We start from the raw sequence: 27,510 nt of genomic DNA on the forward strand, positions 1-27,510 counted from the left end.
AAATACTTATTTTCCACTCTAATCTAAAAATAAATTATTTAAAAATCAAACAATGTGATTTTCTGTTTTTTTTTTTTTCCCCACATCCTGTCTCTCATGGTTGAGGTTTACCCATGTTGACAATTACAGGCTTCTCTAATGTTTTCAAGTAGGAGAACTTGCACAATTAGTGGTTGACTAAATACTTATTTGCCCCACTGTACTTGTTCATTTTACTTGATATATACACTTCTACATTGGATTGTCTTCTTTCTTTCTTTGGATAAGATAAGCGTGCAGCACGCAGCTATCAGGTGCAAGGTGAAAGTAAAGAACATAACATAGCTGCTTGGAAAATTCCACTTTCTTATGAGTCATTTCATGGGTTAAAATGAGGACCTGCCTATTTGCATTTGGGATAACAAAAAGTTTATGCGTTGCAAAGTCGAGGCAGAGAGTAGTTGTACTTTTCTTAATGAATGTATTAAGCCTAAGTGATGATTGCTTTCTTTTTTTCCCGGATTGTGTGTGAATTGTGTAAAATAAAAATGTATTAGTTTTGCTGTCTACTAAAAATATTGTATCCGTCCCTCCATAGGTGTCCAGGCGCATGGGCGGCATGCTGTACATGGTGAACCTTCCGCTCCCCGCTGGCCCACTACAGGCCGCCCCCGACAAACCAGGAGACCATTCATCAGAGATGGGCTCTCCGGTGAACTGCAACAGCGACGAGATTATGATGATGGCGTCGAGCCCCCGGGAGGCCGTCGATGCCCTCAAACCCATTGAGAACCTCTGCGAGCCGGACAACAACTCCTCTCATTCTAAAGAGTTATCCGTTGAGCCCATTTGAACTCTTATGGCTAACCAAAACAGCAGCACTTACCACTAGCAGTGTTTGGTTGAAGATTAATTTGCGTCATGTGGAAAAGTACATAATCACAATTAGCGTTCCTGTACACACCGACAAACAGTATGTTCGCTGGAGAAAAAAATGTGTGTTTCTATGTTGCCGTTACAGAGGTATGCATTACAATAACATGGTGAAACAAATGAGAAAAGTGGAAAAAATTACCTGTTAGATAGATTTATGTATGTATTTATTTTTGCAATATTACTGAAATTTGTCAAACTTTTTTAAAATGGTTTAAATGAATTATAAATAAAGGTTAAGTTTTTTTTTATATTGGAAGTTCATGCTCACATTAGTAAACTCAAATCAAGATTTATTGTCATTATTGAACAAGACAAAACTGGAGGATTAGTAATAATAAAAACTAACAAATACTCAAGTGTTTACATTTAATATTTTAGATTTTGTTCTGTTTTAATTCATAATCATTTTACATTATGCTGTATTGGATTTTGCACATACTCCCAAAAATCTGCTACAAGAACTATGTAAATAATACTCTAATTATAATTAATCTAATCTAAAATTAATCTAATCTAATTTTGGCATTATGCTGTTTATGCTTAATTAGTTCAGTTGTTTAAAAATTACAAATCATAACATATGAATCATTAAAAGCTGACTAATCTGCGCATGTTTTTTATACGCATCAAATTTACTTTAACAATTATGAAATTAAAAAAATAATAATTTTGGCATACAAATATGGAAGTAGGTTTATGTCTTTATTATTCCATCAAAAAACGTTGCTTCAATCAAAAAAGAGTTGCTTCAGTCAAAATATGTATTTTCAATCAAAAGTCACTTAAAAAAAAAAAAAAATTGAATACAAAAATAAATTTGAGACTCAAAAAAAGCATTTGAAAACTTTTTTATTTTTTTGATTGAAGTGAATTTTTTTATTGAAAATTTATATTTTTATTGAAGCAACCTTTTTTTGAAGCAACTCTTTTTTTTTTATTATTATTGAATAATTAAGACAAATCTATGGAGCTAACAAAATTAAAAATAAAATAACAGTGAAAATAAAAATGGCTATGAATACAAAAATAAATCAGATTCAAAGTTTTAAAAAAAAATACAAAAATAAATATGGAAATAAAGTCATAAATAAAGATAAAATAAAACCGAATATGAAAAGAAAAATACAATAAAATATTATAAATGAAAAAATATATGTGGGAAAAAAATGCAGAAATAAATATAAACATTAATTTAAATATCAATAAATAAATAAACGCGCTTTTCTCTCGCATTTATTTATTTATTTCATTGTCATCGTTAAATCTACCTCCATACACAACACGAAATTCCATCGACTGTAAGGTTTCCTGTTCAAACCGCCCCTAGCGTTCTCGTTCGACGTCTCGCGATACACGGACGCGCGATCTCCGTCGAGAGAAGCTGAGCTGATCTGTGTAGGATCATGGCGGAGCGCAGGAGGCACAAGAAACGAATCCAGGTATGATGTTTCCTCCTTCTACTCATGTTTCTCGAATCGCTGCCGGTGGCAGATGACGAGACGACGCCTGTCGTCGATTTGCGAGTCCGACTGAAGGCCGCTTGTTCCCGGCTAGAGGAAAAGATAGCGGATGCTACCGTGGCTAAGTTAGCTTGCGTTGCAACTCAACTGAAGCCGTACTGTTCGGTTCAATCGTAACTTTAACCGCCGTTCACTTGCTTAAACGCGCTTTTGAGCTCACACAACATGCATGTACTTCCTTTGTTTTAGCCAAAACTTACTGTCAGTCGTGTTTTTGCACCAAAAACGGAGTGTTAAGGGCTAAAGCCACTTTTCGTTCTAAATCAATGCGAGATGTGTTTACATAATATTAGATAACATGTGGCACTGAAGACCCATAGTTCCACAAAGTGCAATCCTTATGCTCATATTTTACAATGAGGTAACAACATAGCATTTAGAAGAAAACATATCAGCAACAAGTCCATTCAAGATAATATCATTACTGATAACAACAATAGCAATTATGTCCCATTTTGAGGCAGGAAATACCCCAGAATCAAGTGAATGTCAACTTTAAATTTATGAGCGTCCCGGTGTTGTGCCGAAAAATAGCCGCCCCTGACGGGAACTCTTATTTGTAACGCTTTATTGAGGTGAAAACATCAAATGAGTTCATGGACGTATTACAGTAATGGATTTACGACTGTAAAATCAGTTTTAAATGAATAAATTACACAATATACTAGTACTGTATTTTAGTAACAAATCGTGAACTGGGCCAGATAACCATCTTTGAACAGAAATGTATTCGTCTACAGGTTTTCACGACCATATCTCAATGACAATCACACAGGTATGACATTTATCAGTTCAAGCAGAGTAAAATAATACATATTCACGGTACAAGAAAATCGTTTCCATGTCCATCGATTGGTAAAAAAAAAAAAGCTGTTTGTACGAGTGGCATGTGGGCGCTCAATAATAAAATAAATTAAAAAATAAATCATATAAAATAAACGCTCAATAAAGCGTTATAAATAAGCATTCCCATCAGGGGGGACATTTCACGCGGGGCGGCTATTTTTCGGCACAACACCTGTGTTCTGCCAAAATATCCTACATCGGCGAAACGTTCTACATTAGTCGAATTTGACACCTAAAGTACTACCGTGCGCTCTAAACTTGTTTTGTTTAGATGCATACAGGAATAAGGTACTAAAAAAATGCCTGCAGAAAATACTTAAATGTAGTTATATCAAATAAGGACGGTTTAAACACGCTACGTGACTAATGTGGTCAACTGCTTCAAAGCTAACACAAAAAAGCACAATGGTTAAAAGTATGAGAGGGTAATACATGCAAAAAGTATCTTTGAGGCTGTGAAAAGGTTCTAAATAACTAAATAAAAACAAAAATAGTGAGTAATCGCCACCCCTAATCGATGTGCGCATGCGTGTGAATGCATGCGCAAGCGCCCTGAGCATTGTGTAGGACGTTTCGCCGCGTAGTAAGGAATGGCCGAACACCAGCTCAAACCACACACCGCGATGATAAACATGACAACAGTAACCCATTAAGGTCCGGGCCTTTTTGTCTGATTTTGCATGCCTTTGATGTTGCCTTTATATTTCAAAGAAATAATTGTTCATAATGGCCTGGTTTAGTTCCCTTTTTTTTAGGACACCTTGAACTTCATGTCCAAGCTGTTGTTTTCTTCACGGACCAATTATAAATCAACATTTTGGGACCAAAAAGAAAAAAATTTTTTTCAAGATTTGTAATATTTATGTCCTATGTACAACCAATGCTTCTCAATGAATCGTTTTGAACCTTGGTAAAATGTATTCAACATGTTAGGATGAACATACAAAGCAAAAAAAATTGAATAATAGTTTTACATTTGATTATTCAACATAAACAGCAGGTATAGTCATAGGCCAGGGTACCCGCGGGTTATTAAAAGTATTAAAAAAAGCATTGAATTTAGTTTTCCATTATTAAAGGTATTAAAAGTATTAAATTAGCTGTCATAAGTCTGGAATTTTTTCACCATGGTTTTAATTTTCAAGAACATCTCAGTGCAACCTAAATTATATCCGTGACGAAGTTTTTTTTTTTTTTTTTAACCCATAAAGAAGATGATGCACTGCACTACAAATCGAAATGCAACTCGTGCGTGCCAAACCACCACAGCCGGCAAAACGGAGAATCCACCCACCTCTGCATCGGGAATGCGTCCGTTTGTCGGTGGAACGAAAACCCCGCAGGCAGAAGTATTGTGGATTCTGAACACCAAAACAGACCACCATTCATATACTTCAAATGAGTCCATTGGTGATCTGTTTCGGATGTTACGTCATTTTTGGTCAGCATCGGCTGTCACAATGTTGGTCATTGCGTTTTGTTCCAGAGGGAGCGTTCCCGATGTCTTAACTCTTTTGTAACGAATTTTCAGTTGGCAGAGAAAAAAAACGCAGTTTCTTAATGTTTAAATAGTCTACATATTTTTACCATTATAAATGCATTTACACAATGAAATAACGCTGGAAAAGTTTGTTAAACATAATGTTGCTCAAATCGTGTTTTTTTTCCGGAGGGAGCATTCCCGACTTCATAACTGCAGCCAATTTAAGCTCATCAAGACTTTAAGATAGAGGTCAAATCGGGCCCAAAAAGTCCAGCCCGACCCGAACTGGTCCGCAGGTATTAAAGCCCGACCCGCGTTTTGTGTGATAACATTTGTGACGATGTCTGCATTAAAGCCTGTCTTTTATAACGAATTCTCAGTTGGCAGAAAAAAAACGCAGATTCTCTTAATGTTTAAATAGACTACATATTTTTATGATGATTATAAATTTATTGACACAACGAAATAACGCTGGAAAAGTTTGTTAAATATAAATAAACAAGCGGTTTTGCAGACTCGCAGAGGGGAAGATTAAAAAGGGCGTTTAGGCACGCTCTGGCTCTGCAATGACCATACAGTGCCTTCTTTTTTTATCAAAATTATTTATTTTATAACAAGTATTCCTTAGTTTTAGAGCTGAAACGAGTACTCGAGCAACTCGAGTAACTCGAGTTTAAAAACTGATCCGAGTAATTTTATTCACCTCGAGTAATCGTTTATTTTGACAGGTCTAAGCATCACGTTTTGCTCGGACTACTTTTAATGTGGGACAACACGCTGTCACGTGCGGAGAGGAAGAAAGGGGAAAAAAAACACTTACTGCAGCTGACAGCCGCCACAAACGACGCCGACGTTCCCAAATACTAGCCCGCACGATGCTACGTTGGTAACAGCTAGCATCTGATGCATCTCATAAAGATCACATGTATGTTGAACTAGATGCACAATGACAGACTCGGCCGCGTCTGGGCAGCGTTATTAAACAGTAGTGCCGCAACGATTAATCGATTAACTCGAGTATTCGATTAGAAAAAAAGATTCGAATTAAATTTTGCTGCTTCGAGTATTCGTTTCATTAAAGTGGTGTTGTAATGGTTTGTTTTGAAAGTGTTCTCATTTAGTTGAATTGATTTGGGTGGATACACGGCCCTCTAGTCTACCTCATTTCACATGGCTGAATCCATCTGCTCCCTGTTAAGACCAACATAAACTAAGTTTTTGTTTGAGATGTTTTCTTTTTAATGCGTTTGTATTTTAGTTTAAAGGGTATATTTTGCCATTTATAATGGGAATATGTGTCAACCATTTAACAGCATTGTAAAAAAAAATTAGCATTTTATAGAATTGAAGCTAGCGGATTTTTGCTATATAAGTTAGCCAACTGTTCTTTTGTTGTACATAGATCCTCATTGATTTTTTTTTTTTTTTTTTATACTCTTTGAGGCACAGCTAAGGAATTTTAATTTTTTAATGTTCCTTATCCGATTACTCGATTATTCGAATAAATAGTTCATCGAATAATCGACTACTAAAATAATCGATAGCTGCAGCCCTATTAAACAGACGCCATCTTAAAGCAGTACAGCGCTAAGCGCTAGTAAAGAGCGCTAAGCGCTAATAAATAAGATTAACGTTACTGTCGCTACTAGCTCACGTAAAGTTAGCGGAGGGCTAGGTTTCAATTAATTATGACCACTGTCGATGCATGGCTAACGTGTCTTACATACAGGCTTTAACATAACATAGCATTGTGGAGTGATGAGGGTGTAAAATAAAAACTTTATCATGCTAACTATCAATTTTAGCTCAGTAGTCATTGCTGGATAAAACACCAAGTAGCACTGGTCCCTAATGTGCTCCAGTACAGCCTGTATCATACATTTATTTTGAACACTGCAAAAACTCAAAATCCTATTAGGACTTACAGTTTAGACTAACTTAAAACTTAACTAGAACTTAAAAATGGCTTGACACAAAGAGAAATTCAATTGAAACATGTGGGAAAAAATCCTAACTTTTAAGTGATGTGTGTTATCAAGCGTAACGGCATTTTTAGGTAATATATATATATATATATATATATATATATATATATATATATATATATATATTTTTTTTTTTTTTTTAAATAAGATCTAAAAGTTTTTTGAGTGAAAGCAGTGAATTAGTCTTTTTTTTTTTAAATACTAGCTACATCTGAGATGCAATTGTTGGCTGTTTTCAACAATATACATCGAAAATAAAGACATTGATTGACTGAAAATGGTTCAAGATTAGATGAAATGTCTTGTTTTCTCATGTATACTTATAATTGCTCTTCACCTAAAAATATATTTGTTTTATCCGATTACTCGATTAATCGATAGAATTTTCAGTCGATTACTCGATTACTAAAATATTCGATAGGTGCAGCCCTACATAGTTTATCATTCATACATCGTTAATATATAGTTATTTCAAAAAGTTAGCGAGAAAGAACCCTGGCCTGGCCCGACATAATAATTGACATTTTAATTTTGGTCATGTTTTCAGTTTAATTTAGCTTGTCATGTTTATAATTGCAATGTTTGTTTACCGCTTTTCCTCTTACTGCGAAGAGGGAGGAAGTTGCATCGGCCGCCACTATGATATTTAAGTCATCAGCCATCTGCTGTGACCCGGGAATTTAACGCCTGCTTTTACGCACACTGCTTCCCATGTCAGTCGACATGGGAAATTGTTTTCACACACAACTGCTGCACGTTTAAGTCACGCGATATTCCTGTTGTTTTGGTGTATGAAGGCAGTGGACCTGCTTAAACATTTCGGTTTGCCTTTCAAATGAATGTCAATTTCGCCGTTTTAACTCGAGAGTTAGCCATGTTCACTGGGGTCTTGGCTGGTGCACTAGCGGCTAGCCTGTTACAGAAGATGGCTGGTCTGAATCCTGTCCTCCTCTTTTTGTCCATAATTATTGTGTGCGTGTGTGTGTTTAAAAAAATTCTGACAGACTTTATAATGTTACTTTAAATGTGTTTTAATTGTATCTTCAATATATGTGCATTCTTTTGTTAAACACACTTATTATTTGAGGTTAAATTTGATGTTCAGTGCTTTATTCATTTAATATGATCCAAATAATGGGTGCGAAAATAGTATTAATTTTCATTTGAAATGGCATTAAAAAAGGTCTTAAAAGTCTTGAATTTAGATTTATCAATCCTGGGGGGACCCTGTAGGCGTTTTTGGCCTGTATACATGCTCTGGTCGTGTACTGTAGACTACAGTACAAAACAGTAAAAAAAAAAAAAAACATATATATACAGTTAGGGTTGTTCCGATCATGTTTTTTTGCTCCCGATCCAATCCCGATCGTTTTAGTTTGAGTATCTGCCGATCCCGATATTTCCCGATCCGATTGCTTTTTTTGGCTCCCGATTCAATTCCAATCATTCCCGATAATTTTTCCCGATCATATACATTTTGGCAATGCATTAAGAAAAAAATGAATAAAACTCGGATGAATATATACATTCAACATACAGTACATAAGTACTGTATTTGTTTATTATGACAATAAATCCTCAAGATGGTATTCACATTAACATTCTTTCTGTGAGAGGGATCCACGGATAGAAAGACTTGGGACTTTGTGTATTGTGACTAAATACTGCCATCTAGTGGATTTGTTGAGCTTTCAGTAAATGATACTGCAGCATGCCCCAATGCATGATGAGAAGGTGAAACCATGACTGTGCGTCGTGCTAACAATGGATATATCTTCTCTGCTTTGGGCAATAAGTTAAGGTGTAAAGACAAAGATCTATTGCCACCTTGCTTCCCCACATTGCTTCCCATGACAATTCTAATCATAGGGAGAGGGTCTGCAATAGGGGTGTCCCAAACAACTAATTTCCTCCCGATTAGTCAGCCGACTATTTTTACGATTAGTCGACTAATCTAATAATTTTTTATTTTTTTTTTTTTACTACTGTAATAATGATTTTGTTGTTCAAGCTTATTAATTCACTAAAAACATTTTGGAACACCTAAATTCTCTATTAACATATAAATAAATAACATAAGTACCAATAATAAATCTCAAACAATGAGGTCAAATGCTGCTGGCATTAACTACAGCAAAAAAATGTAAACTGAAACACTGTGACTTCACCTCTTTAACAGGAGTCAAAACAATTCTTACTCTTTTTGTGGTATGCCATTGTATATTTCTAAATGTTAAAATGAATTGCAATGTCCCGGACAGCTATTTTCAGAATACTTTGTGTGAGTTCTGATGCTTTTTCTGGTGTGCATTCTGCATTTTTGGGGATGGGAAAAACTGTTCGACTTTTGTTTGTTTTAACCTGAAAATAAATAAAGTAGAGGGCACACTGAAATATTACCACAATTATTTTGAATGAAAGGCACACATACCCACAGTAACAAAAAATACATATATAGTATTAATTTTATAGTATACTACAAAATGTAAAACTTTATAATATCAAATAACTAACATCAGTGCAGTCATGGATTACAGTAAGCAGGCCAGTGGTGTTTCCATATATATATTTATTATATTATGTATATACAGGGTATATGTATATATTTTCCCCAAGTGGGAGCTTCCATGATCCTAATGAATTTAACAATAATTTTAAAAAATATTAGGGCTGTCAAAATTATCGCGTTAACGCGCGGTAATTATTTTTTTAAATTAATCACGTTAAAATATTTGACGCAATTAACGCACATGTCCCGCTCAGACAGTATTCTGCCTTTTGGTAAGTTTTACAGCAAGGCTTTTTGTGCTGTCTAACAGCGAACTCTTGTGGTCGCTTTGCGACATGGTTTATTTTTTTCTTGCCAGTTCAATATGGCTGCACGACGTCTCGGGCTGACGCCTACGTTGTAATGTTGTGCTTATATGATCCTTGGACAAGATTTGTCCGTAAGTATGGTTGTTGTAAAGAATGTACATACAGTATTATGTTAGTAAGCGAAATGATCTATTTTTTGTATGAGACGCTTTTTGTTTATGTTTAGTGAACCTGTATAGCGTGCTAAGCTAACGTTGTTGCTAATGCAATGCTTGTGTACTTTTTTTTCGTAGTTTTACGACGGTCTAAAGAGGACAATGGTTTGAGGCTATTTTATTAATAAATCAGATGAAAAAGGAAGAAGTCTGATTATTAAGGCGTCGTTCACTAGCTGTCTAGCTTTGGAAAAAGTAGACGCTTCGGAGTGAGGACAGCATAGACAGATTTAAATGACAGTAGAGTGAAATGCCCACTACAGTCCTTATGTACCGTATGTTGAATGTACAGTGGGGAGAACAAGTATTTGATACACTGCCATTGGGAAAACCCATTGGCAGTGTATCAAATACTTGTTCTCCCCACTGTATATATTCATCTTGTGTCTTATCTTTCCATTCCAACAATTTGTTTTACAGGATATATATATAATTTACAGAAAAATATGGCATATTTTATAGATGGTTTGAATTGCAATTAATTGCGATGAATTACGATTAATTAATTTTTAAGCTGTAATTAACTCGATTAAAAATTTTAATCGTTTGACAGCCCTAAAAAAATATATATATAATTATATTAATTATTTCATTAAATAAAAATGCACGTTGATACGACGCACATAAAGGCAAGTTCCATTTAAAAAATCGTTAGAAAGTTGTATGGACTTACAATCCGCTAGCTTGTTGTTTCTTGTTGTCTTCAAAAATTACACTTGGGTGACGGCGCTTCAAGTGTTCGTTCATAGCCGACGTGCTACCGTGGTATGCGAGCTCAGTTTAGCAAAGAGTACACAAAGTGGCACCCTCCATATTTTCCTTGAAATAATTCCAGGCCCTGGCTATTCTGGTCTGCTTTTTTGGCTTTATGCCGCTTTCACGTGTTACCAACTCTGCCCTTTTTGGAAATTGGCGGTGTTTTTAACTCCTCACCGGCGATTCACTTGGCCCGTTGTCATCGGTTCGTCTGCGTTCGTCCGATTTCCTCCTCAGGAAGGCGGTGGCGTGCATAAAAACACCGAGAGGCGTCGGATGGCTCTTTAAGGATAGTTTTATTGACCAAAACAAAAATGTGAGGGATGAAGCCAGTCAACTCGGAGCTACCCGCGCACTTTTCCAACTCACATTTTTCAATTAATTAATTGCCGCCGTCATCGGGATAATAACCCTACGTTAAGCCTATACTAACGACTCTGAATGACTAACATATTATGTCTGTAACGTTAAATACAATTAGAAAACAATTTTAATTAAAATATATATATACAGTGCCTTGCAAAAGTATTCGGCCCCCTTGAACCTTGCAACCTTTCGCCACATTTCAGGCTTCAAACATAAAGATATACAATTTTAATTTTTTGTCAAGAATCAACAACAAGTGGGACACAATCGTGAAGTGGAACAAAATTTATTGGATAATTTAAACTCTTTTAACAAATAAAAAACTGCAAAGTGGGGCGTGCAATATTATTCGGCCCCCTTGCGTTAATACTTTGTAGCGCCACCTTTTGCTCCAATTACAGCTGCAAGTCGCTTGGGGTATGTTTCTATCAGTTTTGCACATCGAGAGACTGACATTCTTGCCCATTCTTCCTTGCAAAACAGCTCGAGCTCAGTGAGGTTGGATGGAGAGTGTTTGTGAACAGCAGTCTTCAGCTCTTTCCACAGATTCTCGATTGGATTCAGGTCTGGACTTTGACTTGGCCATTCTAACACCTGGATACGTTTATTTTTGAACCATTCCATTGTAGATTTGGCATTATGTTTTGGATCATTGTCCTGTTGGAAGATAAATCTCCGTCCCAGTCTCAGGTCTTGTGCAGATACCAACAGGTTTTCTTCCAGAATGTTCCTGTATTTGGCTGCATCCATCTTCCCGTCAATTTTAACCATCTTCCCTGTCCCTGCTGAAGAAAAGCAGGCCCAAACCATGATGCTGCCACCACCATGTTTGACAGTGGGGATGGTGTGTTCAGGGTGATGAGCTGTGTTGCTTTTACGCCAAACATATCGTTTTGCATTGTGGCCAAAAAGTTCCATTTTGGTTTCATCTGACCAGAGCACCTTCTTCCACATGTTTGGTATGTCTCCCAGGTGGCTTGTGGCAAACCTTAAACGAGACTTTTTATGGATATCTTTGAGAAATGGCTTTCTTCTTGCCACTCTTCCATAAAGGCCAGATTTGTGCAGTGTACGACTGATTGTTGTCCTATGGACAGACTCTCCCACCTCAGCTGTAGATCTCTGCAGTTCATCCAGAGTGATCATGGGCCTCTTGGCTGCATCTCTGATCAGTTTTCTCCTTGTTTGAGAAGAAAGTTTGGAAGGACGGCCGGGTCTTGGTAGATTTGCAGTGGTCTGATGCTCCTTCCATTTCAATATGATGGTTTGCACAGTGCTCCTTAAGATGTTTAAAGCTTGGGAAATCTTTTTGTATCCAAATCCGGCTTTAAACTTCTCCACAACAGTATCTCGGACCTGCCTGGTGTGTTCCTTGGTTTTCATAATGCTCTCTGCACTTTAAACAGAACCCTGAGTCTATCACAAATCAGGTGCATTTATACGGAGACTTGATTACACACAGGTGGATTCTATTTATCATCATCAGTCATTTAGGACAACATTGGATCATTCAGAGATCCTCACTGAACTTCTGGAGTGAGTTTGCTGCACTGAAAGTAAAGGGGCCGAATAATATTGCACGCCCCACTTTTCAGTTTTTTATTTGGTAAAAAAGTTTAAATTATCCAATAAATGTTGTTCCACTTCACGATTGTGTCCCACCTGTTGTTGATTCTTGACAAAAAAATTAAATTTCATATCTTTATGTTTGAAGCCTGAAATGTGGCGAAAGGTTGCAAGATTCAAGGGGGCCAAATACTTTTGCAAGGCACTGTATGTTTTAAAAAAAGGCATGGCCGATATTTTTTTGCCGATTCCGATAATTTGAAAATGACGTGATCGGACCCGATCGATCGGGACATCTCTATATACAGTGGTACCTTGACATACGATCGCTTCGACACACGATCTTTTCGACATCCGACGTAAAATTTGACTCGCCATTTGTTTCTACATCCAGCGACATGCTCGAAATACGACGACATGACCGCACCGCACCGCAAACGAACGCACGACGGATTTCCTTGTGTGAGAAATCAACACAGGTTGAAAAAAAAGTGGGTACAGTCGGTGAAACAGGGAAAAAAGTGATGCTTACCCTTGAATCGAGGAATCGATATCGTTTTAAAAAGGTGTCAAGGTTTAAAAATAAAAAAAATTAAAAAAAGGGAACCAACAAGTTGCTACCAAAATCTTCCACCATAATATTGTCTCAGTTAACTGTAAGGCTGCCATTGACGGTGCTCGACTCCGATCCATTTAGACTGGGAATGTTCGTTCATTTGACACCAGAGCATTCGCAGGGGGCATTTACAGGTCACTCGCTTTTCATTTACAGGTCATTTCCTGTTGAGTTTGACTCACTGCCTATTCATTTTGGTGATTCCCAGGTCACTTCCTGTTCTGTAACTCAAAATAAACAGGGAGTGACCCATAAAATTCCCCCAAATTAACAGGAAGTAACTCAAAATCAACAGGTAAATAAACTCAAATGGGCCAAATTAACCTCATTGCCTGGCATTGGCTGCCACTGACGGCCACAGACGTTCAATCCATTTGAAGTGGGAGGGATGGCTCGCTGCCACCCTTTCAGTTCAAATGGATTGGATTTATACTAGTGATAAACTCATTCCAATTCACAGCAGAAGCTTGTTTTTCTGTTTATTAGTTGTTTGTAGAATATCCTAGAATGATTTCCTGACCAATGTATTGATAATTGTTGTATCGCATATCGTATCGTGAGGTGACAAGAGGTTTCCACTCCTAGTGAGGGGGTTTCAAAGACTAAATGCGCTGAGGACACGCGGGCGCCTCCTGCGACTTTTAAGTTAATCAAAGCTTCATCTTTATGTGTGTGTAGGAGGTGAGCGATCCCACCAAGGAGGAGAAGGCGGTGGCCAAGTACCTGCGCTTTAACTGCCCCACCAAGTCCACCAACATGATGGGCCAGAGAGTTGACTACTTCACCGGTGAGTGGTTGCCATAGCAACAGTGACGGCAAGCTGACTGGGCGTTTTCAGGCAATCAAAGGCCACAACTCGTTTCCCAGCCACAGCGAACACTTTAAGTGCTCTCCGGGCTTGATAGGATAACTGGCTAAGAGTGTCATTTGTCTATTCATTAAAAAATACAGTTAAAGGGTACCACAGATAAAATGACCTGTAATTTGTAAAAGATAAATGCTAGTATAAGTTATAATAATTTGATATTAAATCCCCTCATAATGTTTTCTTTTTAAAGGGATCCACGGATAGAAAGACTTGTGGTTCTTAAAAGATAAATGTTATTATGGGTTAAAAATAGGGTTGTTCCGATCATGTTTTTTTGCTTCCCATACGTTCCTGATCGTTTTAGTTTGAGTACCGTAATTTCTGGACTATTGGGCGGCCCTAATAACAAGCCTCACCCAGTACATTTTTAAAGGAAAAACCATTTTGTACACACATAAGCCTCTCCTGCCTATAAGCCGCGTGTGCCCACTTAGTAACAAGAGACATTGACAAAGAAATACACAGTTTTCAAAGTTTTAATAACACACCTGTGTTATGGCGGTGCAGCGCTAATTGTGCTGGTTAATAAAAACATAAAAGTCTTTGTTAGCAATCTTCATCTTCCTGCTGTGCATTCAAATGGTTTGAAAGTCTTCGCCCTCAGTGTTGGATATGAAGACGCTCAGATGCACTTCGCCACGCACCTAGTCTCTCCTTCGCTGTCACCTTCAATGTCTCCCATAATGAGGCAAATTTACTCCGAGCCTGTGCCGTCCTCCTCGTCATGCAGGAGACTGGCCCCCTCGAAACCCGTTGGTAATGGCGGACACTTTCACAGCGCTTCACGCTGCCAGGCTCCCCCGGCAAACCTGTGCAAAAGCTGCTCTTCGCATGCCGCGAGTCTTGGCAAACGATCACTCGCCGCTCGTCATCAAAGCTTCCCATACAACTCGGATAGCCAATTTAATTTCTTCTAGCACTTTCCATGATGCAGGTCTGCCAATTCTACTCATGCACAAAGACGAGGGTCCGCCACCTCTATTCATGCACAACACACAAAGTTAAACTACCAGTAATGGTGCAAACTAGCGTCTTCCTCGATACATATATTCCACGTGTCTCACTCCCACATTCCATGCTCGAGCACCCCTGGCGGCCATCAGAAAAATATACAAATTGGCCGCATCATTGCACACGCCCCAGGACCCAAAATGAGGGGGAAAAAGTAGCGGCTTGTAGTCCGGACATTACGGTATCTGCCGATCCCGATATTTCCCGATCCGATTGCTTTTTTTTTGTGTTCCCGATTCAATTCCAATCATTCCCGATAATTTTTCCCGATCCTATACATTTTGGCAATGCATTAAGAAAAAAATGAATAAAACTCAGACGAATATATACATTCAATATACAGTACATAAGTACTGTATTTGTTTATTATGACAATAAATCCTCAAGATGGTATTTACATTATTAACATTCTTTCTGTGAGAGGGATCCACGGATAGAAAGACTTGAAATTCTTAAAGGATAAATGTGACTTTGTAAATTGTGACTAAATATTGCCATCTAGTGTATTTGTTGAGCTTTCAGTAAATGATACTGCAGCCATTTAACTTCTGCCCAAATGCATGATGGGAAGTGCAACCATGACTGTGCGTAGGGGCACCAATTGATATATCTTCTCTGCGTTGGGAAAGAACATTGGGTGTTAAGATAATGATCAACTACTTTCCTCACCAAATTGCCTCCCATGTTGTTATTAATTGCTTAGAGAGGTATTGTAAGGCTTTAGCTATATAAAAAATGGCTCCAAAGGCTGTCAAAATTCTCTCTACTCATTATACGCTGCTTTTTAGCGCTATCTACAGGCAAAACGGCGTCTTTATAGATTGAACGCGACAATGCGTGAGTGGGTTGTGCAGCACATGCGTTAATTACTTAACGTGATTAATTTAAAAAAATACCGCCGTTAACGCAATAAATTTGATAGCTCTACTTTAAGCCAAAACTACTCTGGATGAGTGTAAGACATTTTGTCTGTAACGTTAAATACAATTAGAAAACTATAAAAAAAAATTAAAAAAAATTAAAAAGGCATGTCCGATATTTTTTTGCCGATTCCGATACTTTGAAAATGACGTGATCAGATGCCGATCGATCGGGACATCTTTATTTAAAAACATTTGATATTGAAACCCCTCTTATTGTTTTCGTTTTTATACAATTTGTGAGATTAGTTTAACTTGTAGGTCGACGTCACATGGTTACGGTGCCGGAGTATGACTCTAGCGACATAAACATGTCATCTGTTCAACCTTTTCAGTTTGAACCCAAGAGGAACACTAATGAGCATGACAGCACTGTCAATATTTCACAAAACGAGCAGGAAAAGGAAAATGGACAGGAAAGACGGGATGAGACGAGTGTTCTGCCAAAATGTTCTACACCGGCGAAACGCCCTACAAGAGGCGAATTTGACATTCAAAGTACTACCGTGGGCTTTCAGATTGTTTTGTTTAGATGTATACAGACAAAAGATGGCTTAAGAAAATACTTAAACATTGTGATATCAAATAGGGGTGGATTAAATATGTTACGTGATTAATGTGGTCAACAGATCGACAATCTGTTGCTACCACAAAATACAACGCTTAAAAGTATGAGGGAGAAACACATGCAAAAAGTATTTTGAGGCAATGAAAAGGTAAGAAAAGAATCAACAAAATCACACATAGTAAGTACTCGCCGCTTCATACTGATAAGCGCATGTGTTGGACTTCTCGAAGCATAGAAGGAATTGCAGTAACCCGAAAGTATTCATCGAGTGACACTGACAATCTACGTCAACATGACGCCCTCCGTAGGTTAAAACCTGTACTAAATATCATAGATTTTTAAATCAATGGCAATATTTTATGTTTCTAAACGTATTTTAGTAAAAAAAAAAAAAAAAAAATTTAAAAAGAGCAATTGCGGCTTATTAGAGCCTAAAAGTCTTTAAGTCCGAGGTACCCGTTAATAAAATTTGTAAAATTAGTTTAACCCTTTAACACCGAATCCTATTTTGTCCGAATTTGCATGCCTTTGATGTTGCCTTTATATTTCAAAGAAAAAAATGTTCACAATGGCCAGGTTGGGTCCCTTTTTTCAGGACACCTTGAACTTCATGTCCAAACTGTTGTTTTCTTCACTGACCAATTATAAGCCACATTTTGGACCCAAAAAGACAAAAAAAACCTCTCCAAATCTTTTTTCAAAATTTGTAATGTTGATGTCCCATTGACAACCAAACATGAGAAGATATACCATTTGCAGCCACCACTGACAGTCATGGTTACCCAACTTCCTATCATGCATTTCGGCAGTTAAGAACAGTTAGGACGCTACAGTATCATTTAGTGAAAGCACAACATAAATATTATTCCTATCTTTCAAAAAAATAATGTTCACGAAAAGAAAAGCGCTTAATGCAAAGAGAACTGGCATTCCCAATCAAAATAGCTATGTAAAATGATACTCAGACGTTGGTCAAACTCTATTCAAACACTTGGTTTAGCTCAACAAATACACTAGATGGCAATATTTAGTCACAATATACAAACTATCAAAATTACTATAACTTGTACTCACATTTATCGTTTAAGAATTACAAGTCTTTCTATCCGTGGATCCCTTTCACAGAAAAAATGTTTATAATGTTAATGCCATCTTGTGGATTTATTGTTATAATAATCAAATACGGTACTTATGTACAGTATGTTGAATGTATACATCCGTCTTGTCTTATCTTTCCATTCCAACAATAATTTACAGAAAAATATGGCATGTTTCAGAGGTGGTTTGAATTGCGATTAATTACGATTAATTAATTTTTAAGCTGTGATTAACTCGATTAAAAATTTTAATCATTTGAAAGCCCTAGTTTCTAGTAACATAGTAAAAGAGAACAATTGTGGCTTATTAGAGCCTACAAGTCTTTAACTCTGAGGTTCTCTTTAACAAGGAAACTTGTCGATGGCACTCAACGTGTAAGTGCACTTGAATTTAAGGTTTGATTTCACTGTTATTGTGATCCTATGTTATTTAGAAAAAAAGGTGAATTTATTTACAAGCTGAAGAACACATTTTTTGTCACGGGTGCCGAACACCGTGGAGGGAGCTGTAGGTAATCCTAATCTGTTTAAGGAAAAGTAATGATAGTGTGTGTTTCTGTGTGGACTCTCTGTCTGTTCTGTGAACCAGCGTCCAAGGCTGTGGATTGTATGCTGGACTCCAAGTGGGCTAAGGCCAAGAAGGGCGAAGAGGCACTCTTTACCACCAGAGAATCAGTGGTCGACTACTGCAACAGGTACCCACACCATACCAGCCGATTCAGGGCTGTACAGTGCGAGCGTTTTGCTCGCATTTGCGGCAAAAAAAAAATTATTTGCGAGTAGAGAAAAAAGAGCAGGAGTGCCCACGAGTGCGAGCGCAGATTTGAACCCTTCAATTCGCATTTTGCGCCTGTAAAATATAAAAGCTGACCGTATCGAGTCCAAAGATATGTCATATGTTAGCAGCGAACAGCCCGGAATTTACAAATTCCGATCAGTTGTTCCATTGGCTAACAGTAGAAGACAGTCTTATGTTCTATCAATAATATAAAGTCCCTTGTTCTATAATGGGTAAAATTTAACTTTTAAATGTGGCTCCTGTAATTATATAGCATGTAAAATGTCCAAAGTGCTTTACATAATGAAACTGAAGCAAAACTTTTTTTCGTCACATCCATACTAAGCCTGTCGCAATATGCAATAATTCCATTTATCGCGCGATATATAAAATGAAGGCGGTAATTTTTCCGCTGCGATTTATCGCCTCGCGTGCACATGCGTGCGCGCGTGCGGCAGACATGCTGTTAAAAGTTCGGATTCCTCGTTACCAACTGCGCAAAATGCATCTTCGTTCCAAGTCCGGCAAAAACTAGCGCCGGAGCCAATCGTTCCCATTATATCCTGTTGTTCAATGTATACCGGCCGCATCAGTGCTCCGGAGTGACTGTGGACCATCTACAGCGCGCCGGTGTCGTTGACGTGTGGGCGCTCCCGTCAGGAGTAACATTTCATGCTGGTGGCTGTTTTTCGGCACAACGCCAGATATTTACAACGAAGTCCGCCAAAACATTGTTACCGACTAGGCTGCTACGAACAACCTCGCTTTGACAATAAACAGCTGACTGAAATTAAGAGCGCTGTGTCATATGCTGGTGTTGTGTAGTAATGAGCAGACGTGACTTAAGCGGCGCTTGTTAACTTTTTTTAATGCGCGCACACACTAGATATCATGAAATGGCACTCTAGATGTGCTACGTCCCATGCCATTGGCTACGTGAGCACAGAGTGATTATGGGTTACGTAGTCCATATACTACATCGATGAATTCTAAACTGTCATGACTGAATGGAAGTTAGGAAGGCCAAATCATTCCATACTAGTGACTACAGATAATGTTGCAAATATTGTTAATTCAGTACGTGACACAGATGGATTCGGACCACAAATAGGATGTCTTGCTCATGTAGTAAACGTAGCTGCTAAGAAAGCTGTAGCAATCAACAGTGTGCCTTGCCTCACTTTACAAACAGTAAATATTGTTCTCAGCATTTTTGTACAAACATTTTTCAGATCAGTAAGAAGTAAGCACATACAGTAAATATTATGCACTAAAATGCATGTTTATATGATGGCAATTTAATTTTTGCTCGCTAGCAAAAAAAAAAAAAAAAAAAAAAAAAACGAAACAAAAAATATAATTGTTATATTTTTTTACGGAGCATTAAATGTATTGAATCGGATCGAAAATCGTGACACCCGTATCAAAAATCGTACCGAACCGTGACTTAACTGTATCGTTGCATCCCTATGGAACACCACTGCAGAAGCTATGACGGGGAAAAGTTTTCATTTGCCTAAATGCTTAAGTTATTAAGTGCAATTTTTTTTTCTCTTTTTTTCTAATTTTTTTAACACATTTTATTTATTCTGTGGTGCTGTGCGGTATCAATATTGTTATTTTTTATTGTTGTTATTGTAAATTGGTTAAAAAAAAATTGGGGGGCGCAATAATATCGCATATCGCAATAATTTATGAGAATAATTATCGCACACTAATATTTGTTATCGCGACAGGCCTAATCCATACATATTTTAGAGGAATTAAATGTCAAATTTTAATATTTTCCCCCCGACTTTTTTTTAACAATTAGTCAATTATAATAATTTTTTGTTTGTTTTTTATTTACGAATCTAGCAAAGACGTTTATATTGACAGAAAAACATTTTGAAACACTTAATTTCTTTATTAAAGTACAAATAAACATGTAAACAACAATAATAAATCACAAATAAGCAATGCAGTCAAATGCTGATAGCATTAACTAGTTCAAAAGAATGGATTGTAAACAGATTCAGTACACCGACTTCGCCTTTCCAACATGATTCAAAACAATTCTTAAAAAAGTAAAATTATTTAACATTAATATTCCAGTATACTACTATATATAATAGTATGATAATAATCATAATAATTATCCATTGCCAATCATTTGTCATAAAAGTTGCCATTTTAAAGCTATTCTTAGTGTAGAATCTGAATTCTGAAGTATGTGAGATTAACACCAGAAATTGGTATTTATATGTTGAATATGACGTGCTTTTATTTTGAAATGTTCACCGGAAGTATGTTCGTTAAACCGCTAGCCGTAAGCTTTATGCTCCGTAAAAAAGGGTACTTTTTTTCATTGCATGTGGTGTCAGTCATAGATTTTTTTAATTTTCTTTTTTTTTTCGTTTGCAAATGCTGTTACCAGCGATTTTTCATGTTTGAAGTGTCACCTTTTAACCGCAAGTTTGCGTTATAGAGAAGACTGCTAATGTTTTATAGCAAGTGGTTAGTAGATTGTCTTTTTTCCCCATTAGCCTCAATGTAGCCATTAGAGATGTCCCGATCGATTGGCATCATTTTCAAAGTATCGGAATCGGCAAAAAAATATTGGACATGCCTTTATATATATATATATATATTTTTTTTTATTAAATCGTTTTCTAATTGTATTTAACGTTACAGACATAATATGTTACACTCATCCAGAGTCTTTAGTTTAGGCTTAAGGTAGGGTTATCAAATTTATCCCGTTAACGGCGGTAATTAATTTTTTAAAAAATTCATCACGTTAAAATATTTAACGCATTTAACGCATGCGCTGCACGACCCACTCACGAATTGTCGCGTTCAATCTGTAATGGCGCCGTTTTACCTATATATAGAGCTAAAAGGCAGCGTAAAATGAGTAGAGTGAATTGTAGTAGTAATTGATCTTTTTCTTAACACCCTATGTTATTTCCCAACGCAGAGAAGATATATCAATTGGTACCTCTCCACACAGTCATGGTTGCACTTCCCATCATGCATTTGGGCAGAACAGTTAAATGGCTACAGTATCATTTACTGAAAGCTCAACAAATACACTAGATGGCAATGTTTAGTCACAATTAGACATGTGCCGGTTACCGGTTTCACGGTTTACCGTGGTGTGAAAACGTCGCGGTTTCAAAACCACTAAAATTTTCCGTCATACCTTAGTACGGTATTCGCTATTTTTCATGTGCCAAAATGTAGCCGAAGTGGCTTGGTGCGGCACCGCTCACCCCTTCCCGTTTGTTGCCGTGAGTGTCACTAAACAGCCAGCAAACCCAAAAACAAATCCTCCAAACACAAGGCGTACTTTTCTTCAATTTATTGAGCTCTCAAATCGTGGTGAAATATACAAATGAATACATTTAAAACGTTATACAATTGTATTTTTCCACATGTGAGTAGGTTCAACAGGATAGCAGTAGCACCATGAAAAAGGTCGCCAAAAACAAAACACACATTTTCCTTTCAAATTCAATATACAAACTAACTAAAACTTACAAAGACGAATGTTAGCCTAGGCTAAGCTGGGAGGGCAGCTTCGTCAACGTTTTATGTCTCACAGCCGCTGAGTGAGAAACAAGCTTAAAGGAAGGAGGGAGAAAAAAAAAAAAAAAAGGATCGCGTCAAAGATCGCTATTTGCGGAAGGAGGTCTCACTCCTCACTTTTTGTTTTAGATGAAACCTTTCCTCAACAATATTTACATTTTAACTAACTTATAAAACTAACTTCTACATCTTTAACTAACTTATTAACTTATGAATGCTTTGTTCTTTTTAACACAAAGGCATGACATCATGTAGAAGAGAGTTGACACAGTGGCTGAAAATGGCAAAACTTTAGCTTCTCCCCCTCAAAAAAAGTCATACAGTATATATTTTTCATTTTATTTAGAAGTGTTTTTACTTTTTTATAGCAATTATTTTGTTCTTGCTCTAATATTGAGCAATTTGAGCTGTGGCTGTGGGTATAGTCTAGGTTCTATTTATTTTAATTTTATATAAAATATTTGTTATTTTTTGTTTATTTTCACATTAATTTATTTTCACATTATATTCATGTTCCAATTTGCAAATATGTTCTGAAAAAAAAAACTTTTTTTTTTTTTTTTTTTTTTTTAAACCATACATCTCAAAATTTTGGAGCTATAATTGCAATACCGTGATACCGTGAAACCGCGGTATTTTTGCTCACGGTTATCGTACCGTCAAAATCTCATACCGGCACATGCCTAGTCACAATATACAAAGTCACATTTATCCTTTAAGAATTACAAGTCTTTCTATCTGTGGATCCCGCTCACAGAAAGAATGTTAATAATGTAAATGCCAAATTGAGGATTTATTGTCATAATAAACAAATACAGTACTTATGTACTGTATGTTGAACGTATATATTCGTCCGAGTTTTATTCATTTTTTTCTTAATGCATTGCCAAAATGTATATGATCGGGAAAAATTATCGGGAATGATTGGAATTGAATCGGGAGCAAAAAGAAAGCAATCGGATCAGGAAATGTCGGGATCGGCAGATACTCAAACTAGAACGATCGGGATCGGATCGGGAGCAAAAAAAACATGATCGGAACAACCCTAGTAGCCGTGCTAACGTTTTACAGTGTTTAATATAGATGTGTTTCCTTATTTTGTATGTCTGAACTTTAATTCTACGTCGTGTTGATTCCCAATGAAAATCTGTGAAAGGAACTGGATTCTCATATCCCATTTTTCCCCGTTAGCCTCAATGTAGCAATGCTAACGTTTTACAGTGTTTAATATACCGTAATTTCCGGATTACAAATCGCTACTTTTTTCCCTCATTTTGAATCCTGCGGCGTATAAAATAATGCGGCCAATTTATCAATTTTTCTCACAACCGCCAGGAGCGCTCGAGCATAAAATGTAAGCGTAAGACATGTGGAATATATGTGTCGAGGAAGACGCTAGTTTGCACTCTTACCCTTATTTTAACTTTGTGCACGAATAAAAGTAGCAGACCCTCATCTTTGTACATTGGTAAAATTAGCATACCCGCATCATGGAAAATGCTAGAAGAAATGGATATGACGTGCCGGGTTGAATTGAAGGCTTTGATGGCCAGCGGCGTCAGATCGTTTACAAAAGTGGCCGGATGCGAAGAGCAACTTTTGCAAAAGTCTGACATCGTGGAGCAGCGTGAAAAAAAATCCACCATCACTAACGCGTTTCGAAAACCCGGTCGGCTGCGTGACGAAGAGGACGACACACGCTCAGGAGTGAGCTTGCGGAGTCAGCTAAGTGCCCTGTTGCTGGCGCTGTTTGAAAAGAAAAGTTAAGGTATTGTAACGATGACAAAGAGTAACCCGCTAAGTTAGGTTATAATTCTTTATCTTGGAAACTCGTGGAACAACACACGACTACTGCCTCTAGCAGCCGACGCACACACACAGACAAACCCGCAACAACAACAACAGCATGTCTCTTGCTCTTCCGCACCTCCCTTACCCCTGTAAGTCATAACCCGATTCATTAAAGTATGGTACTAAAACTTAGAAAACTGTGTATTTCTTTATAAATATTTCAGTTTACTATGTTGGCAAATGCGGCTTCTGGGCAGGAGAGGCTTATGTATGTACAAAATGCTTTTTCCTTTAAAAATGTACTAGGTGAGGCTTGTAATCAGGGGCGCTCAATAGTCCGGAAATTACGGTAGATGTGTTTCCTTATTTTGTATGTCTGAACTTTAATTCTACGGCGTGTTGATTACCAATGAAAATCTGTGAAAGGAACTGAAGTCTCATATGCCATCAACACGCACACACAAATGTATACACGCACGCACGCCCGCGACGATAAAACGCAGGAGTGAAAATTACCGCCCTCATTTTTATTTACCGTGCGATAAATTGACTTATTGCATATTGCGACAGGCGTAGCAACTTCAATAAAAAATGTCGTTAGTTAGTTAGATGGACTTACGATCTGCCAGCTTGTTGTCTCCTGTCGTCTTCCAAAATTACAACTGGGTGACGCTACTTTAGGGTTTCATTCACAGCCAGCGTGCAACCTGGCTTGGTATTGAAGAGACAGGACACAACAGTGTACCCTCCTTTGTTTTGTTGAAATAAGTCAATGTTTTGGCCACTCTGGTGCGCTTTCCGCGCTTGCATACTGAGCATCCGCCATTCTCAACTTTCTGCGCATATATATATATTTTTTAACCCTTCATTAACCGTCGACCGGATGTTGTGCTCGTCGTTGCATTTACGATGACATCGACTAGTCGGGACAGCTCTAAATATTATACAGTAAGTATTGAGAAACCTGTTCTTTTGCGACTGGCCTTTTATTTGAGACTGAGGAGACGTCACCCATAGAGTGCACTGTCACCTAAAATCAGTTGCGTAAGAACAGGTACACAACTTTAATCAAAATGGAGTGATATTTTCGCTAATGATTTCAAACTTCAAAAGTATGCAACATTGCACGTTCACAACACATTTTGGACGGTTAAAAATGACACCTGTCTTTTCCTTGGCTTTGCAGACTCCTGAAGAAGAAGTTCTTTGACCGAGCGCTCAAAGTAATGAAGAAGAAGACTGAGAAGGAGATCAAGAAGGACAAGGACAAGAAGGCCAAAGGTGACAGTGCTAAGGAGGAAGACAAAAAGGGGAAAAAGGATAAAGACAAGAAGAAGGACGTGACGGATGCTGGTGACTCCAAGAAAGACAAGAGCGTACGTTTGCTGACACTTTTTTTTTTCCACATTTGGTGGTCGTTAGCTCCATCTAACTTCCCACCATTTAGCCATTTGGTAAATATCAAACAATTAATTTAAAAATGATTCAATTAAACTCCCCAGTTTACCATCAAATGTAACATTTTGAGAAATATACATTGTGTTTAAAAGAGCTCATAAAGTACACCCCTAAATGAACAGGAAGTAACCTGTAAATACCCACAAAACACTGGCTGTGAATAGGGATGTCCCGATCCAGGTTTTTGCACTTCCGATCCGATACCGATATTGTTTTGCACTTCTGATCCAATACCGATACTGGCCGATACCGATACCAGCCTATCTGAGCATGTGTTAAAAGTTTAAAGTTATTTCGCCTCCTTACTTAGTTGTCAGACTCATGTTGAAAAGGGTTTTAGTACTCTTGATAACAACTAGCCAGCTGAATTAGGTGAGTTTGAATAACACACAATCGTTGGTAACAAGAAACTGACCTGTTTATTCAGTGACAAACACAAAACATTCTAAATAACAAACAGAAATGGCATAGTCAGTCAGTAAAACGTGCAAATAATATTGTAAACTGTCAGTGGAAAATCCCACAAACTTCCCAAGCTATTAGATGCTTTTATTGTTTCGTGCATTAGTTACAATATTTGTATAAAACGCCTCTCAGGTTTAAATAAACAACCATTTCAGTATCAAGTTAACATTTTAAAACAGTAAATAAAATACTCAAGTCCCCATTCTGTATCAGCAGCTTTAAACTACCGTATTTTTCGGACTACAAGTCGCTCCTGAGTATAAGTCGATCCAGCCATAAAATGCCCAACGAAGAGAAAAAAAACATATACAAGTCGCACCGGAGTATAAGTCGAATTTTGGGGGGAAATTTACTTGATAAAATCCAACACATAGAACAGACATGTCATCTTGAAAGGCAATTTAATATAAAAATACAACAGAGAACAACATGCTAAATAAATATACAGTGTACAGTGCATGAACAACGAAATGGGAATATACTGTCCTACGCTACAGCTCGGTCCTGGCTGTACAGCGAACTCCCAAAAGACAATGCTGGACGTCCGTATAATTTGCTGAATCAATTTGGTCCTCGATAGAAAACAGGTTCGCATCAACGTAAATAAATGGTAATTAGGTACTATTAGTAATAAGTAACAGGTTAGCATGTGTTCGCTATCATTAGCACATCGTTCAAACAACCACACAACTGGCTCTAAGTGTCCGATCGCGGGTGGAAAACACACAACAACAACAGAAAAGATGATACACGCAGGCGTTGCCTCTGCAGAGATGATTTTAAAGCATAAACAATGAAAGTAGGCTCGCAGCCGTCTATTCTCTCTCGCTGTAACTCGCCCACTCACTGACTCACTCACTCAGAGCTACGTAGCTGTCCGTCTTCTTCTGGCGTGTGAGCACTCTTCTCCACGTAAACAAGCGCGAGTGCGCCCTCACGTGGGCATGAAAGCGCCACAAACTAAATGCATCCATTTCAAGATAAAAAAGTCAATAATACAATTGAACATACACTGCCAAAGGCAGAACGCGAACGTGGCCATAGCTATAAAGAGTTATTCAGATAACTATAGCATAAGAACATGCTAACAACTTTACAAAACCATCAGTGTCACTGCAAAACACCAAAATAACATGTGAAATTATATCATAATGTGTTAATAATTCCACACATAAGTCGATCCTGAGTATAAGTCGCACCCCCAGCCAAAATATGAAAAAAACCGCGACTTATAGTCCGAAAAATACGGTACATTCAATTAATTTAATTTTGCGAATCAACTGTTAAAGTTGTTAAAATTGCTCCCGTTATTCCATAATTTCCCTTCTGTCTACTTTTGACATGTGAAAGTTTTAAAACTGTTTTGAAGATAGATTCAAGTCAAGATTTTGCTGATTTAGGAGTATTTTAGATAAAAAGTTAATTAGGTTCGCTTGGAAGGTTCACTACAACAGCCTACTAGGGAAGTCTCCAGCTTTAAGATGGCGGCTGTTTACTAACGCACGAAGTTTTCAATGCATGTGTTGCCAACGGCGTCGAGTCTGTCATTTTGCATCTAGTTCTATATACATATGATATCTATTAGACAAGCATCATGTTTATGCTGCATTCCAGATAAGTGGGAAGTCGGATTTATCCCACTCGGATGGTACCAGTTCCGACCTCAAAGCGTTCCAAGCAAATGTAAACAACAATATGTTGTCACAGCTCTATGACAAACTCTGTATATTAGAGGTCCCCAAACTTTTTCCTGTGAGAGCCACATAACTTTTCCCTTCTCTGGTGAGAGGCCGGGGTCAGTTTGTAACATAAAAAGTGTGACGATTGCAGGAGTGCCTAAATGTAAAAATTTTGTGTTTTTCAGAAAGCCACAATCAAATGACCCCCTCTGGATTCTTC

The 27,510-nt window shown here is 37.5% G+C and overlaps 2 protein-coding genes across 7 annotated transcripts in view; both read left to right on the forward strand.

Moving 5' to 3' along the window:
• Nucleotides 1-1,256, forward strand: part of samd7 (sterile alpha motif domain containing 7) — a 104,340-nt gene extending 103,084 nt beyond the window's left edge. For all 5 annotated transcript variants that reach the window (XM_057857963.1, XM_057857965.1, XM_057857962.1 and 2 more), the window contains one exon: nucleotides 578-1,256. In XM_057857963.1, coding sequence (XP_057713946.1) covers nucleotides 578-832 — 255 coding nt within the window. In that variant the 3' untranslated portion in view covers nucleotides 833-1,256. The remainder of the gene's footprint in view (nucleotides 1-577) is intronic.
• A 903-nt stretch (nucleotides 1,257-2,159) lies between these two features.
• sec62 (SEC62 homolog, preprotein translocation factor) overlaps nucleotides 2,160-27,510 on the forward strand; it is a 43,363-nt gene continuing 18,012 nt past the window's right edge. For both annotated transcript variants that reach the window (XR_009066922.1, XM_057856858.1), the window contains exons 1-4: nucleotides 2,160-2,354; nucleotides 13,764-13,872; nucleotides 18,139-18,244; nucleotides 24,875-25,064. Coding sequence is in view for 1 of the 2 variants with exons in the window: in XM_057856858.1 (XP_057712841.1) it covers nucleotides 2,319-2,354; nucleotides 13,764-13,872; nucleotides 18,139-18,244; nucleotides 24,875-25,064 (441 nt within the window). In the remaining variant the exon portion in view is untranslated. The remainder of the gene's footprint in view (nucleotides 2,355-13,763; nucleotides 13,873-18,138; nucleotides 18,245-24,874; nucleotides 25,065-27,510) is intronic.

This window comes from Corythoichthys intestinalis, chromosome 14 (assembly GCF_030265065.1).
Source record: "Corythoichthys intestinalis isolate RoL2023-P3 chromosome 14, ASM3026506v1, whole genome shotgun sequence".
Taxonomy (NCBI): Eukaryota; Metazoa; Chordata; class Actinopteri; order Syngnathiformes; family Syngnathidae; genus Corythoichthys; species Corythoichthys intestinalis.